Source organism: Carettochelys insculpta, chromosome 9 (genome assembly GCF_033958435.1).
Source record: "Carettochelys insculpta isolate YL-2023 chromosome 9, ASM3395843v1, whole genome shotgun sequence".
Taxonomy (NCBI): domain Eukaryota; kingdom Metazoa; phylum Chordata; order Testudines; family Carettochelyidae; genus Carettochelys; species Carettochelys insculpta.
Window position 1 is genome coordinate 60,006,816 of NC_134145.1, and position 12,448 is coordinate 60,019,263.

The window sequence follows — 12,448 nt, forward strand, 5'->3', positions numbered from 1 at the left end:
AGTCACCTGACACTGGATGGGAGGCCACACTTCACCCCCAATCACCCACTAGGAGCCAAGTACCAGAATCCCTTTCCTGCACCTCTGTCACAGCCCCGAGCCACCCCCCTTCTCCTAGAGCTTGCACTCCTACACTCCACCCCCCCACACCCAAACTCCCTTCCAGGGCCTGAACCCCTCACCCACTCCTGCTTCCCAGCCCTCATGCCCCCTCCCAGAGCAACTCTGTAAAGATGTCCAACAGGAGGCATCCAATTAAAAGTATGGGTGAGTAGTAACGGCATTAATATGTTCAATTAGTTGATAATCATCCAACTTTATTCATACTAACTTTAAACAGTTTAACGTAAAAAGATAAGCAATTCACTAAACAGGAGCGAGAATGGGTCACAATGTAACATCTTGGAGACAACAAAATATACAGTTAAACTGTATTATTAATGAATAACCAAGGGGGCAAGCCAGACACCATTTATTCCATTGCCTGCTGTGTTTCTTGAAGTCAGAATCTGTCAGTCATCCGCTATATTCCTGCTATCTTTGCATACATGCACAAGCAGCTTTGCATGCGAAGTCGAAGAAAAAAAGCCTCTTCTTTGAAAGGAAGCCCCTGGACTAGCCACACAACCACTGCTTAAAAGCTGCCACACACCTTATTGGTGCACCAAGAAGCGACTTTGGTCACGGCCAAAGAATCGCCACTCAGTGACTTTATTAAAAAAAAAAAGTGTCAAACACATGGTAACTCCTTCCTATCCAACATGAGTCAAATTCAATTCACCTACTGCAGAGGCAGCCACTTCATCTCATGGAGTCAGAGCCAACAGCCATCAATGCACTACAAGAAACACCTTAAATCAGAAAATTAATATGCATGCTATCCTGAAGCCATGCCCTAGTGAGGAAGAAAATGGTACTGCTTGGTGACAGCACTTTACCTGGTAGACCTTTGACCTTTGTCCAGTGAACCCATCCCAAAGGATGACGGTGCCTTCATAGTCACTGCTGGCTAAAAGGTTCTTGTGGTAGCTACTCCAGCTGATACAGCTTTAAAAAGAGAAAAACCCAATCAATCTTGATTTAAATTGCATTATACCCACACTCCTTAAAAATAACCTTTGCAATCCGTCAGGGCCATTAGGATCTTTGTTTTGAGCAGTCCCAAAGTATAATTTTTGCCTCTTGTTCAAGAAAAAAACCAAAGCATGAAAACTTAGCGAACTCTTCAGAATACAAACTACAAACGCAATTTTAATGTCTTGCATTATGCAGTTTATGTCTCCAGATATTACCTGCAACTTTCATATAAGAATGTTGATGCTGTCCTTTGCTCTGTCCCTAGGATATACATTTTTGTACTCAAACAGACCCAGAATTTTAAAAACAGAAAAACATTTAACCTTTAAAGCGACTTACCCATCACAATTTTAACCATAATGCCAAAAGTCAAAGTATTCTAATGCAATTGACAGCTGTATGACACAGAACTAGACTGGATAAAAGGATATAAAATGCAAGGAGATGATGACGTCTGACACAGGCCAAATAGATTATTCATTGCATTCTTAGTTTGAAGACTGCCCCCCCACCCTTGAAAGTTGAGAAAAGGAAGGTTTGAGGGAGATCTGTAAGCAGGAATTTGAGGGTAGGAGAGGGGAACCTAGATAGGTTGTATTTTACATTGAATTGAGCAGTCATGAAGGATACAGCATCTGATTATTACTGGAGTGAGATACCCTTTTTAACAGGTACAACGCTGGCAATACGGCGGCCAGCTTCCGCTCACTCATCTAGCAGTATGCTTCAAGCCTGTTGCCCAAAAATATCTCAGTAAGGTTAAGAGAATTTAGAGCACATATTCACCCAATTTTTGGCACATCTGGTGTGAAAAAATGCCAGCTGTTAACTGTGACACATGTAGCAGGAACTGAATTGACACTAATCCTTTCCACATAGGTCAACAAATAACTATGAGAGAGTAACTAGCTTAGATTATTACGGCCTTGATAAATCAGTCAGTCTATGCTAGTAGACCCCTTGTTGCGGGAATTTTGTGACTGCAAAGCAGGCAAATTTCTCTAAATGGGCAGCAAAGATAGTGCCTTAAGAAGCTGAGTCACTGCAACCCAGTTAGGGAAAGTCTACCCGAAGCAAGCAGGTGGTCTTAAAGTGTTTTAAATGCTACTTGTCTCCTTATACGCACAGGATTCAATACCTTTAAAAGTGTGTTGCAATTTTCTGCTCTGTTCTCAGTGTCCATTTTTCTCTCTTCACACCTCAACCCTGAGATTCTCTCTTCCACCCGCCCCATTCAGAACAATTAATTTCTAATCTTTCCCAATCAATCTCACTCCTTCCACCTACCCACATCTGCACCTCCATTCACACCCTCACCTCTACCTCACCTCACTTGTACAACCCCCTTTCCCCCCTCCAAGACACATTGATGTGATTTTTCAAGCTGAAGCAGGCAGAAAACTTGAACTTGGATGTAAGAGTTCTACTGTTCGAGGCAATGGCCAGGCAAGAATTTAAAACACTCTCCAACAGCAGTTGCTAAGAAAATTGAAGCTGAACTGTGTCTTCAGCAGCAGTAAGCTTTCAATTAAAAAGCTTTTATGCCTCTGGTCCTTACAGTTGCAAAGGACCTTCAAAATGTGACTGATGCAGTGGCACCTACCTGTATCAGCAAACGCTCTGAAACAAGAGTGAAGAACTGTGCTAGCTCCTTTAATATGCAACTCTGAAGCCTACAGACACTCATATAAACAAAAATGCCATAATGAAACAAATTAGGACTCTTATCTAGTCCAATATCCTGCTTCCAATAGCAGTACGTACAGACTGAACCCCTCTAATCCAGAACTCTCTCATCTGGCAAGATCTGTAATCTGGCATGATTTTTAGCTAGTCGGATGACCACTTAACATGGGTGTGGCTGAGTTTCCTGCGGTCCCATAAAGTTTGTTTACAGCCACCAGTCCTAGCTCTCAGTGTGTGTTATGTAGCTGTAATTGACCCCTAAATGTCTTCTAGGAGCCCAGCAAGCAGTGGAAGTGTTGGTCATGTGCTAGACAATATTGGCCTCCCGTGGTCCAGCAAATTCTCTTGTCTGGCACTGGTCAGTTTCCGAGAGTGCTGGACAACAGATGTTCAACCTGTATCAACTGCTTCTGAAGAAACTTTATAGTAGGAATTCATGGAATAATCACCCCACAGGAAAATTCCTTCCTAACCACCAACAGATGAGCGGCTTGTGCCCTCAAGCATGACAATTTAAAATATCAGCAACAGCTCTTTCACTGCTAATCAAAACATGCAATACAAAAAAAACCTCCTATATTATAAAGTTCCTGCATTGTGAGCTGAATGTTATTTCTGTATAACAAGTTGAAAGGATTTGGGAAAGTACTATTACTAATTCTTTTCTTCCAAACTAACTCTGGAGAAAGATGAAAATATTGGGCTTCGTCTAGGATGCCATCCTAGGATCCTGTTCTAGCGCTCTACCTTTTGATTACTCCCACTGGTAGGTGAAGAAATATCTGCTTTCTCCACTCCTTAATTGCAAGGTGAAACTGACTCCCCCCATCCCCAAGAAAGTTGCTTTGAGTAGCAATGAAAACCAATGAGAAGCTGGTCTGTCTTAAGTTATAACCACACACACTAGCTCACCCTATGGGCCTTGATGACATAGCCTGAGATTCCAACCCTAACGACATATTTATGCACCTGCCTCACTTTTCACCCAAATAGTCCCATTCACCTGAATGGCGACTACTCACACGCTGCAGAAATGAAAATGAAAGAGTAAACCTGTGTGGCAAGCACAAGAATAGAGTTTCAGGTGAAAGCTGTCCATGCTCAAACATTTCTTCTGTAAGGCTAGCATCTGAAAGACAATGCAAACAACAGCACCATTGAATGCTGCAGTGGCTCAGGACTAAATTACTGTGAAAATAGGTTTTTAAAAAAGTATGTTTTAGCAATTTAACCAAATTTAAATATGACCAGCCCCTAAGAGACCAGATGAATGGTTCTGAAGAAAAATTCAGACAGTATGATCAGACAGAAGGGCGATAGCTAGTGAGGTAATTATTTCAGTAACTGAAAGGAAAGAGAATTCAGTGCTGCCAACATTCTGTGACTCCGGGGGTTCTAAAGGGTTCCAAGAGCAATGCAGAGAGCCCACATTCATCCAGTGAACGAGGCATCTAGGATGACAATTTTACCCTAACTTTATTCTGATGCTCAGAAAGAGTCTCTGTTGTCCTTTCAAAACATGGCAGTAATGAACACATCAGTGGCGATGAGGATGGAACATATATATATGATTTATAGACAATGAGAAATAAAAACAAATCCTAGGAATAGCCGTAAAAACAAAAAATAACCTATTCTTGTAGTTTTTGCTTTTACTGCAGTTGACTGAACAGATGCAGCTGCTTTTGGAGTTGTGGTACCATCTATCACGGAGTACAGCCGCTGCAAACACAGACTGCGGTGAATATGAGGAATATTAAAGATGTATTTCACAAGTGTTCTCCTACCCACATTTGGTATGCTGCCTAGCGTAGATCAGACAGCCGTAAGACTAATTTCTCTTTTTGTTGAGCAGTGGATCTTCACATTTCTCTCAATCTACTACGAACTCTCAATAAATCACAACAAACAGCACTAGCACCAGCTGCTACCTGTTCACTCCTTTCTCCCTCTGCACCAAAGAAGGGAGAGATTATGGCTTATCGTAGCTAGGGACACTGCAAATCATAATTCAATCCTAAGGCGCCATTTATAGTTCCTACACAATGCCAGGGCTTATTCCCTGTACTAAGGCTATGAATCTGCAAATGGGATTTTTATAAGGATTTATGTGTCATCTGTTTTTCTTGGAAGACTTTAGTACTTTTGGGGGAAGCTGAGCAAATTTAACAAAAAATGCACACGCTTATTTCCTCTCTAGTCTTAAAGTGAGACTAGAAAGCCCATATAGGCAAGAATGCCTTTATCTGTTGATCTATAAGGTGACACAGGACTTCTTGTTTTTTTTATTTTTTTGTTTTTTTTAGGAAGCAGGTGGGAGAAAGACAAACCCAGGTGGCATAAGGGGCCTGCTCCAAAAAAGGCTTACAATGAATTACTCCTAGGCCGTGTCTACACTAGCCCCAAACTTCGAAATGGCCACGCAAATGGCCATTTCGAAGTTTACTAATGAAGCGCTGAAATGCATATTCAGCGCTTCATTAGCATGCGGGCAACCGCAGCACTTCGAAATTGACGCGCCTTGCCGCTGCGCGGCTCGTCCCAACAGGACTCCTTTTCGAAAGGATCCCGCCTACTTCGAAGTCCCGTCAATTTCGAAGTGCCGCGGTTGCCTGCATGCTAATGAAGCACTGAATATGCATTTCAGGGCTTCATTAGTAAACTTCGAAATGGCCATTTGCGTGGCCATTTCGAAGTTTGGGGCTAGTGTAGACATAGCCCTTGTGAAGCATCATCTCCAACAAGCCCCCATCTAGCACTCAGAACAGGGCTGGGATGGGGCCAGCCTGATGCTGGGCAAGGGCTTCCCTTTTCACAGCTGCTCTAGGGCACCAGACTTAAGCTCGTCCAGACACATCCTCACAAATGCAGTCACATGCCTCTATCCATAAATGACAGTCAGAGCCACTGTTTAAAAAGCAGTCACAAGAGTAACAAGTTTTTTTTTTTTCCTCTCCAGGGATGTGGAGGGAAGAGATCAATGTTTTGGACAAAGCTTACAGGAAATTTCTTCCAAACTGATCTACAATATTAAATTCAGAAAGAAAAAAAAAACCCAAAATCCTATGTGAGTGCAGTTTTGTGCTACCTGAAGAAAGGAATGGCATGTACAGGGAAACCTTAAACTCCTTCACAGATCGATTTCACTACCAGAGAAGTTTCACTGGAATTGCAAATCACATCTCACCTTCCATGCTGTTACTCCACTGAGCACACCAATAAGCTTCTCTCTCTCTCTCCCTAGCATGCCTATTAGTAGGTTGTTTACACGCATCAGGAAAACTTTTGTGAAGTAGGCAGTTAACTGCCAAGTGTCTCCAAGTACCTGCAAAGTCATTACTATGTTGGGGCTCTCAGAACAGCATGTCTTAGGCCACATCTACACTGAGATAGCCCGATTTTTCAAGTGCCTGTCTTCACTGTAAATTTCATTAACTTGATTTATGGAGCACTAAAATCAACAAAATGTTGATATAATATTGTAGTAACCTGATGGGTGTAATGTTTAGTTCGAATTTAAAATTCCGAATGAAGGGTAACGAGGAAGTGCCATTTTAAATCAAATTAATTAGCCTCCACACATGTCCCGTATGTGCCCCACAATGCCCCCCAGTTCTCTGCTCTGACCTCTTCCATCTCCATTGCTCTCAGGTGCAGAGGAATTAGGCAACAGGAATACCGTTTCAATCGGGCACCTGGAAACCCATGGCTGTAGGGTCACGAGAGGCTGAAAAAATCTCTCTTTTCGTTTGCTAGAAGCGCGGCTGTGGGGTTTGTGCTAGCTGCCTGTTCTTTTTTTCCTGAACTGCCTGGCACCAGCTGCTGCCCCCACCCACGATGTGGCATCTAGGCTGTGGGTGGGGTCGTGCTTCTCTGATAAGACGAGAAACTTCTTTTCAGCTGCTTACATGTTATCCTGACCCCCAATCCCTCGCTTCCCTCACCCCCGCCACCAGCGGCGCCACGCAGTCTGGAACTTTCCTGCGCCCAGCTGCACCACGTGGCTTGACCCCAAACCAACAGAAGGACGTGCCGTACAAGGTGCCAGGCAATTTGCACACAGTGAGGGTCCCGTAGCCGGCCAGGTAAAGTCTCCCTGGTCAGTCAAGATTTTTGAGCGACAGAATAAAATACTTTGTCACGAGTGTGGCTGTCCTCTCAGAGGAAATTTTTGGATGGGCTTTAGCCAAAGGCCAAGGGGCTGGGAAAAGTCAGGGGTTTTTTAGCCACCCCAAGCTGTAACCTGTTTCAACGAAGGCAATGTAGTAGCTATACAATTACCACAGATCTCGTAGTAAGGCTTGCAATGAGGAATATTCTTCTTCTGAAGGTCTTCTTTGGCAGGTCCAGACCTGGCTATGATCAGGGGTCTTTTAGCCACCCAAGCCATAACTATTTCAATGATTCATTGCAGTTTCAGCATAGCACCCATGTCTACGAAAACACATTCTTCTTTCAAGCGTCTTCTTTTCCAGGAGGTCTACATCCAGATGCAGGTCCAAACCTAGATCCAAGCCTAGGTACACTGTTAATAGGGGCAGGAGATGTGCCTCCCTGGGTGATCATGATTTTTAGGGCTGGCTTTAGCCAAGGGTCTTTTAGCTGCCCCGAGCTGTAACTCTTTCAAAGATTCATTGCAGTTTCAGTGTAGCACCGTGTCTACTTAACCAAAGTCTTGTACTGAGGGTCTTCTTTGCCAGAAGGTCCAAATCCAGATCCAAGCCTGCAAAGATCCAGTGCTTTTGCATCCCATTTTCAAAAACCTGTCAGTTGGGAAACCCAAAATCTTTTTTTTTCTAACTATTCTGAAGTGTTTTACTACCCCTCTCCTCCCTTCAATTATAAAAAGCACATCTCTTACCTAGGCATGCCAGACCCTGTCTGGAAAAAGGAACATTTGTTTAACACGGCAAGGGAAAAAGGGGAATGAAATGTGGGAAGATGTCAGATACTCACACCTACTTGGAGGGCATTTTTTTCCCTCCAAGTGCAGCAGTGAAAATAGCCAGAACGCTGCGGGGCTCAGGGAACTGTGGACTAGGTTCCCACAGTACACTGCTGCAGCACTCAATTTAAGCTATTTGCGTGTGGCAGAAATAAGTAAATTTTTTAGGGAGCATGTGGGAACGTGAGGATGCTCAAAATCGAATTGATAAACCCAGTGTTAATAAACCGATGTTAAAATCGATTTTAGCTCACAGTGTAGGCGCAGTCTATGCTGTTGCAACAAGCAGCTCTTCTTGCAGCCACTGCTTCTTACTTGGTCACTGAGGAGGAAGCAGCAGCCTTTCCATTCTGGTCCACCAATAGGAGCAGTGCCTCTCTCACTCCAGACTCAGGAGCGTGCACAAATGCAGGCATAAATGTCCCACCTTTCCAGGACAGCTTTGGCTCTTGTGTGGCAGGTGACAGGCTCTGGCTGTGCAATTTCAGGCTCACCATTCCACCTCATCAACCCCCACTGCCCCCTCCAGTCCTAGACTCTGGCTGCTGGGCTCTGGCCCTTGCCTTATCACACTTTGCTTGTCGCCCCTTACCGCTGCAGCCTCCTCCATCCCTGGTGGCTCTGGCCTCAACCATATAAACAGATGGCCCCAACACGGGCCCCAGGTGATGGCACCCCATCCCACCCCCGATCCTCACTACCTCCTCCATCAGCCGGATGCTTCCCTTATCACCTCCCTCATCAAGGGCTTAATTTGGCCCACAACTTGCACTGAAAAGTGATATTTTTATGTTTGTTACTATCACTTGTCACTTCCTCCCAACTAGCTAACAAGTCTGTTTCTGTGGAAAATGAGAAGAAATATATTTTTCAGAGCAGCAGACTTACTAGCTAGCAGTGAAAGAAAACATGCAAAACACTTCATTTTCATTTCTATTCAGTTTAAGTGCAGTAAGGAATGGAAAATTGTACATTATTTTTAAACAATGAATTTTCAAAAACCCCCATCATAAAAAATTTGAAAATTTATATATAAAATTTCAGAAAAAAATATGTATTTTAGGAAAAATTGTCAGAGTTTCCACCAGCAAGAGTTCATGGCTCCACACTGAAGCCCCTAAAATCGTGTTGTGAGAACTCCTGTATTACATTATAACAGACTGATTTCTTGCTCTTTTAGTTGTGAGGTCCCAATCTCACATCATTACAGCTGGTGTATAGCCGTGACATCTAAAAAAAACCCATCTGGCAAATCAGAACATGCAGTTGGACAATCACTCTCCGCTTAAACTAAAACGATGTGTTAAATCAGAGCTTGTGGTAAAGCAGATTCCCTTTATTTAAGTTTTTATTAAATATGGGTTTTTTGGATAATACAACCAGCAATCAAGCAGTCTTCACTACACTGTGTTCTGCCAAGCATGTTCACCTCCCTCTTGGCAGCCACTCAATAACGAGTAGGACATCTTCTTGTCACCCTTTTATTTGAGACTCCATTGATGACAGATCAGCCTGATTATGGAGCCACGTGCCTTATCACAAATGGGCCGTGTCTACACTAGCCCCAAACTTCGAAATGGCCACGCAAATGGCCATTTTGAAGTTTACTAATGAAGCGCTGAATTGCATATTCAGCGCTTCATTAGCATGCGGGCGGCCGCGGCACTTTGAAATTGACGCACCTTGCCGCTGCGTGGCTCGTCCCGACAGGGCTCCTTTTCGAAAGGAACCCGCCTACTTCGAAGTCCCCTTATTCCCATCAGCTCATGGGAGTAAGGGGACTTTGAAGTAGGCTGGGTCCTTTCGAAAAGGAGCCCAGTCGGGACGAGCCGCGCACGTCAATTTCAGAGTGCCGCGGCCACCCGCATGCTAATGAAGCGCTGAATATGCATTTCACACACACACACACACACACACACAGCCTGTGAGAGGAAAAGGAGAAATCCTGAAGCTGTGAAAAGTGTCTCATTTTACACACAAAGTTGACACAGTACACCTCCCTAAATGTGTTAATGTGGCTCTCTCCTCACAGAAGGCTGCCAGAAAAGCGTGCACAAAAAATTACCTTCTACTGAGAAGACTGTCAGTGTTAGATTATCAAATTTAGAAGTAGCAAGTTCAGCTTGGAAGCAGTCTCAGAGGAACAGAAAATCATCAAATACACTTCAAAGCTCTCTTTCTACTCGAAGTGCAGTAAGTGCACTGAACCCACAGCTACATGCCCAAACCAAAACCAAAACAAACCCATTGGAACTGAGTTTCAGTGATGTTACACTAACATCCCACCCCTTCCACGCAAAAAAAAGTTACTGTCCTTCCACATCTTGTCAGGTCGAGGGAAATCAATGCTTCAATGTCTGGAAAGAAATAGTTTATGAGTCCAACCAGTTCCCCATAGGGCTATGATATAATCTTTTAGGTTATTCACCAATTTATACTGCTCACAGAGGAAGGTGGAAACGATTGATTTTGCTAAGTAGAAGAAAAAGGCAAGCCAATGAATATTTAACAGAGGTGGGTTTAAAATATAAACCTCATTGCTACAGGCTCTATACCAACAAATGACGATTTCACTCAAGACTGGTTTTACTGCTATTTGTAAAGACTATCACTGCAGTTAAAATCGAAGAGACAGAATATAACCAAAATAGGCCCAAACACTGCCTCTTGAATGTTTCATCAGCATGATGTTTCCCTTTGCTGTAACCTGTGTTTTAACATTGCAAATTCTTTGAATCAAACAAAGTGTCTTCTCTACATTTGTACAGTGCCAAGAGACCTCTGCATTTTGAAAGCAGGATGGTCCCATTCTGTATGTTTTCTCATAGTAGCACAATATTCCAAATTAGAAGACTATTTGAACAGAAGTGGATTGACTGAACTGTTTAGCGTTATGAAGCACTGTGATTATGGAGTGTGAAGTTGCAGGTGCAAATGTGCCTTTTGTAACATCCATAGCTTTGTGTCGTAAAATGGATATGTGGTAGGATTCTACTAGAAACTGTTCCCATGGATAGGAAATGGGATTTTACAATTAAAACTTACTTTTAATATTAGATGCATTTTGTTAATTTTAAGAAGGCAAAAATATAGACTGGGTGGTCAGAGCAAGTTCAGTAAGGTGACTGATAGATGAAGATGTTCACTGTAGTGACAAATTAGTCTGATCTTTTCGCTATTTTCCCTCCCTCCCCCGAGACTTTACTGTGTTTTTGAAAGCAATAGAATTTTTGTATTCAAATATAATCTTTAAAGGTGCTCACTGGATTTTACAGAAACCTATTTTCAATTAAAATTCCAACAGCTTGTTTGGGGATTTCCCCGGTGTCTCTCTGTGTGTGTTAGCAAGCAAGCACAAACGTCTAAGTTGAGTTGGGGTATCAGGGTCCCAGGAAGGAAGTTCTGCACTAGCAGATCTTATGAGGACCACTAAAAGGGGACCTCCTGCATGTAGATGTTAACAAGCCCATGATTAGATATGTCTCAGTAGGATGGGGGCAGAAGGGACAATGGAGGGGAACTGATTAGGAAAGATCCTAGCTACGAGGGCACCGGGGAGACTTCAAAGCACTTTAAACCTAGGTCCCTTCCACATATGCCATCCACAACTTCTCCTCCTGACCTGTGGCACTGAATAAAAATGTGTGGAAACAATTTTCATTACGGCTCTAATTACATGTGACAACAGCTGCAGTGGAATATCTTCGTTTTTCTCCTCCTCAGTCCATACATCCTCCCCAACCATGATCAATTCCTTCACTTGGAATTTTGATCGTGCTGTTTACAAACTCTTTTTACGGAGTTGCGTTGTTGCTGAGTACAGCCGCTTTCAAGAAGGAACTAATAATTCAATTGCGCCAGGCGCCCCTCGTGCACTAGCTACTGCAGTAAGTTCGTGAGTACTTTTAAATGCAACTTCTGGGGGGTGAGGATCTGGCATTGCAAGCCGTGCAAATTTATTTCAACTGGAGCAGTGTCTGAACTGCCCACCAATAGGAATACAAACAAAGTTCTAACATAACTTTTCCATCTCCCCTTCACCAGCACAGTGCAAAGGATAAGGAAAGCAATACTCTATTTAGTATGTGCAAGAGACACTAATGCAAAGCATGCTGGGACTTGAGGCAAAGGCAACGCATACCTGATTTTGGAATTACAGGTCATTTCATTCTCGGGGTAATGAATGTCCACTGCATCCTGAATGACAGTGCCGTATTCGTAGACTTTAATCTTCTTCGTCACCCCAGCAATAGCAAAATAGTCACAGTCCCGGTCAAATTCGATACTGAGGAGCAAAGGGAGAAATCAAGGACCATGTAAGACATATGCACTTATGAACAGGACATTTTACTGCCCGAGTGATATTAGGGTTTGCTATGTGGCTATTACAATTCTCCTAAAACGTGCCGTTCAAAAACATATGCAACATTCTCCCTGTACCGAGATAAATCCACTGCTGCAAATGGACTCAGACAGCACGGCGTTCCTATTCCTAGGCACAGCAGCATCAAGAGATCGCAACAAGCAAGCCCCACCCCCCCCCGAGTTTAGTAAAATCGATTTACTGAAAATGGACTTTTGTGGCTGCACAATATCCCTCCTGCCGATGGCACCTTTGTTCAGACATCTGAAAGGTTTTTCAGCTCAACTCTACCATCCACATGACAATGTAGCCAAATGTCAAAGCTGACAGCTCACACTGGGAAAGTAGTAAGAAAGATCTGACCACATGGCACATGA

General features: G+C 43.3%; 1 protein-coding gene across 2 annotated transcripts in view; it reads right to left on the minus strand.

Moving 5' to 3' along the window:
* COP1 (COP1 E3 ubiquitin ligase) overlaps window positions 1-12,448 on the minus strand; it is a 163,441-nt gene that overhangs the window by 77,088 nt on the left and 73,905 nt on the right. For both annotated transcript variants that reach the window (XM_075003155.1, XM_075003156.1), the window contains exons 12-13: window positions 11,850-11,993; window positions 939-1,047 (exon numbers count right to left, since the gene is read on the minus strand). In XM_075003155.1, the coding sequence (XP_074859256.1) occupies window positions 939-1,047; window positions 11,850-11,993 (253 nt within the window). The remainder of the gene's footprint in view (window positions 1-938; window positions 1,048-11,849; window positions 11,994-12,448) is intronic.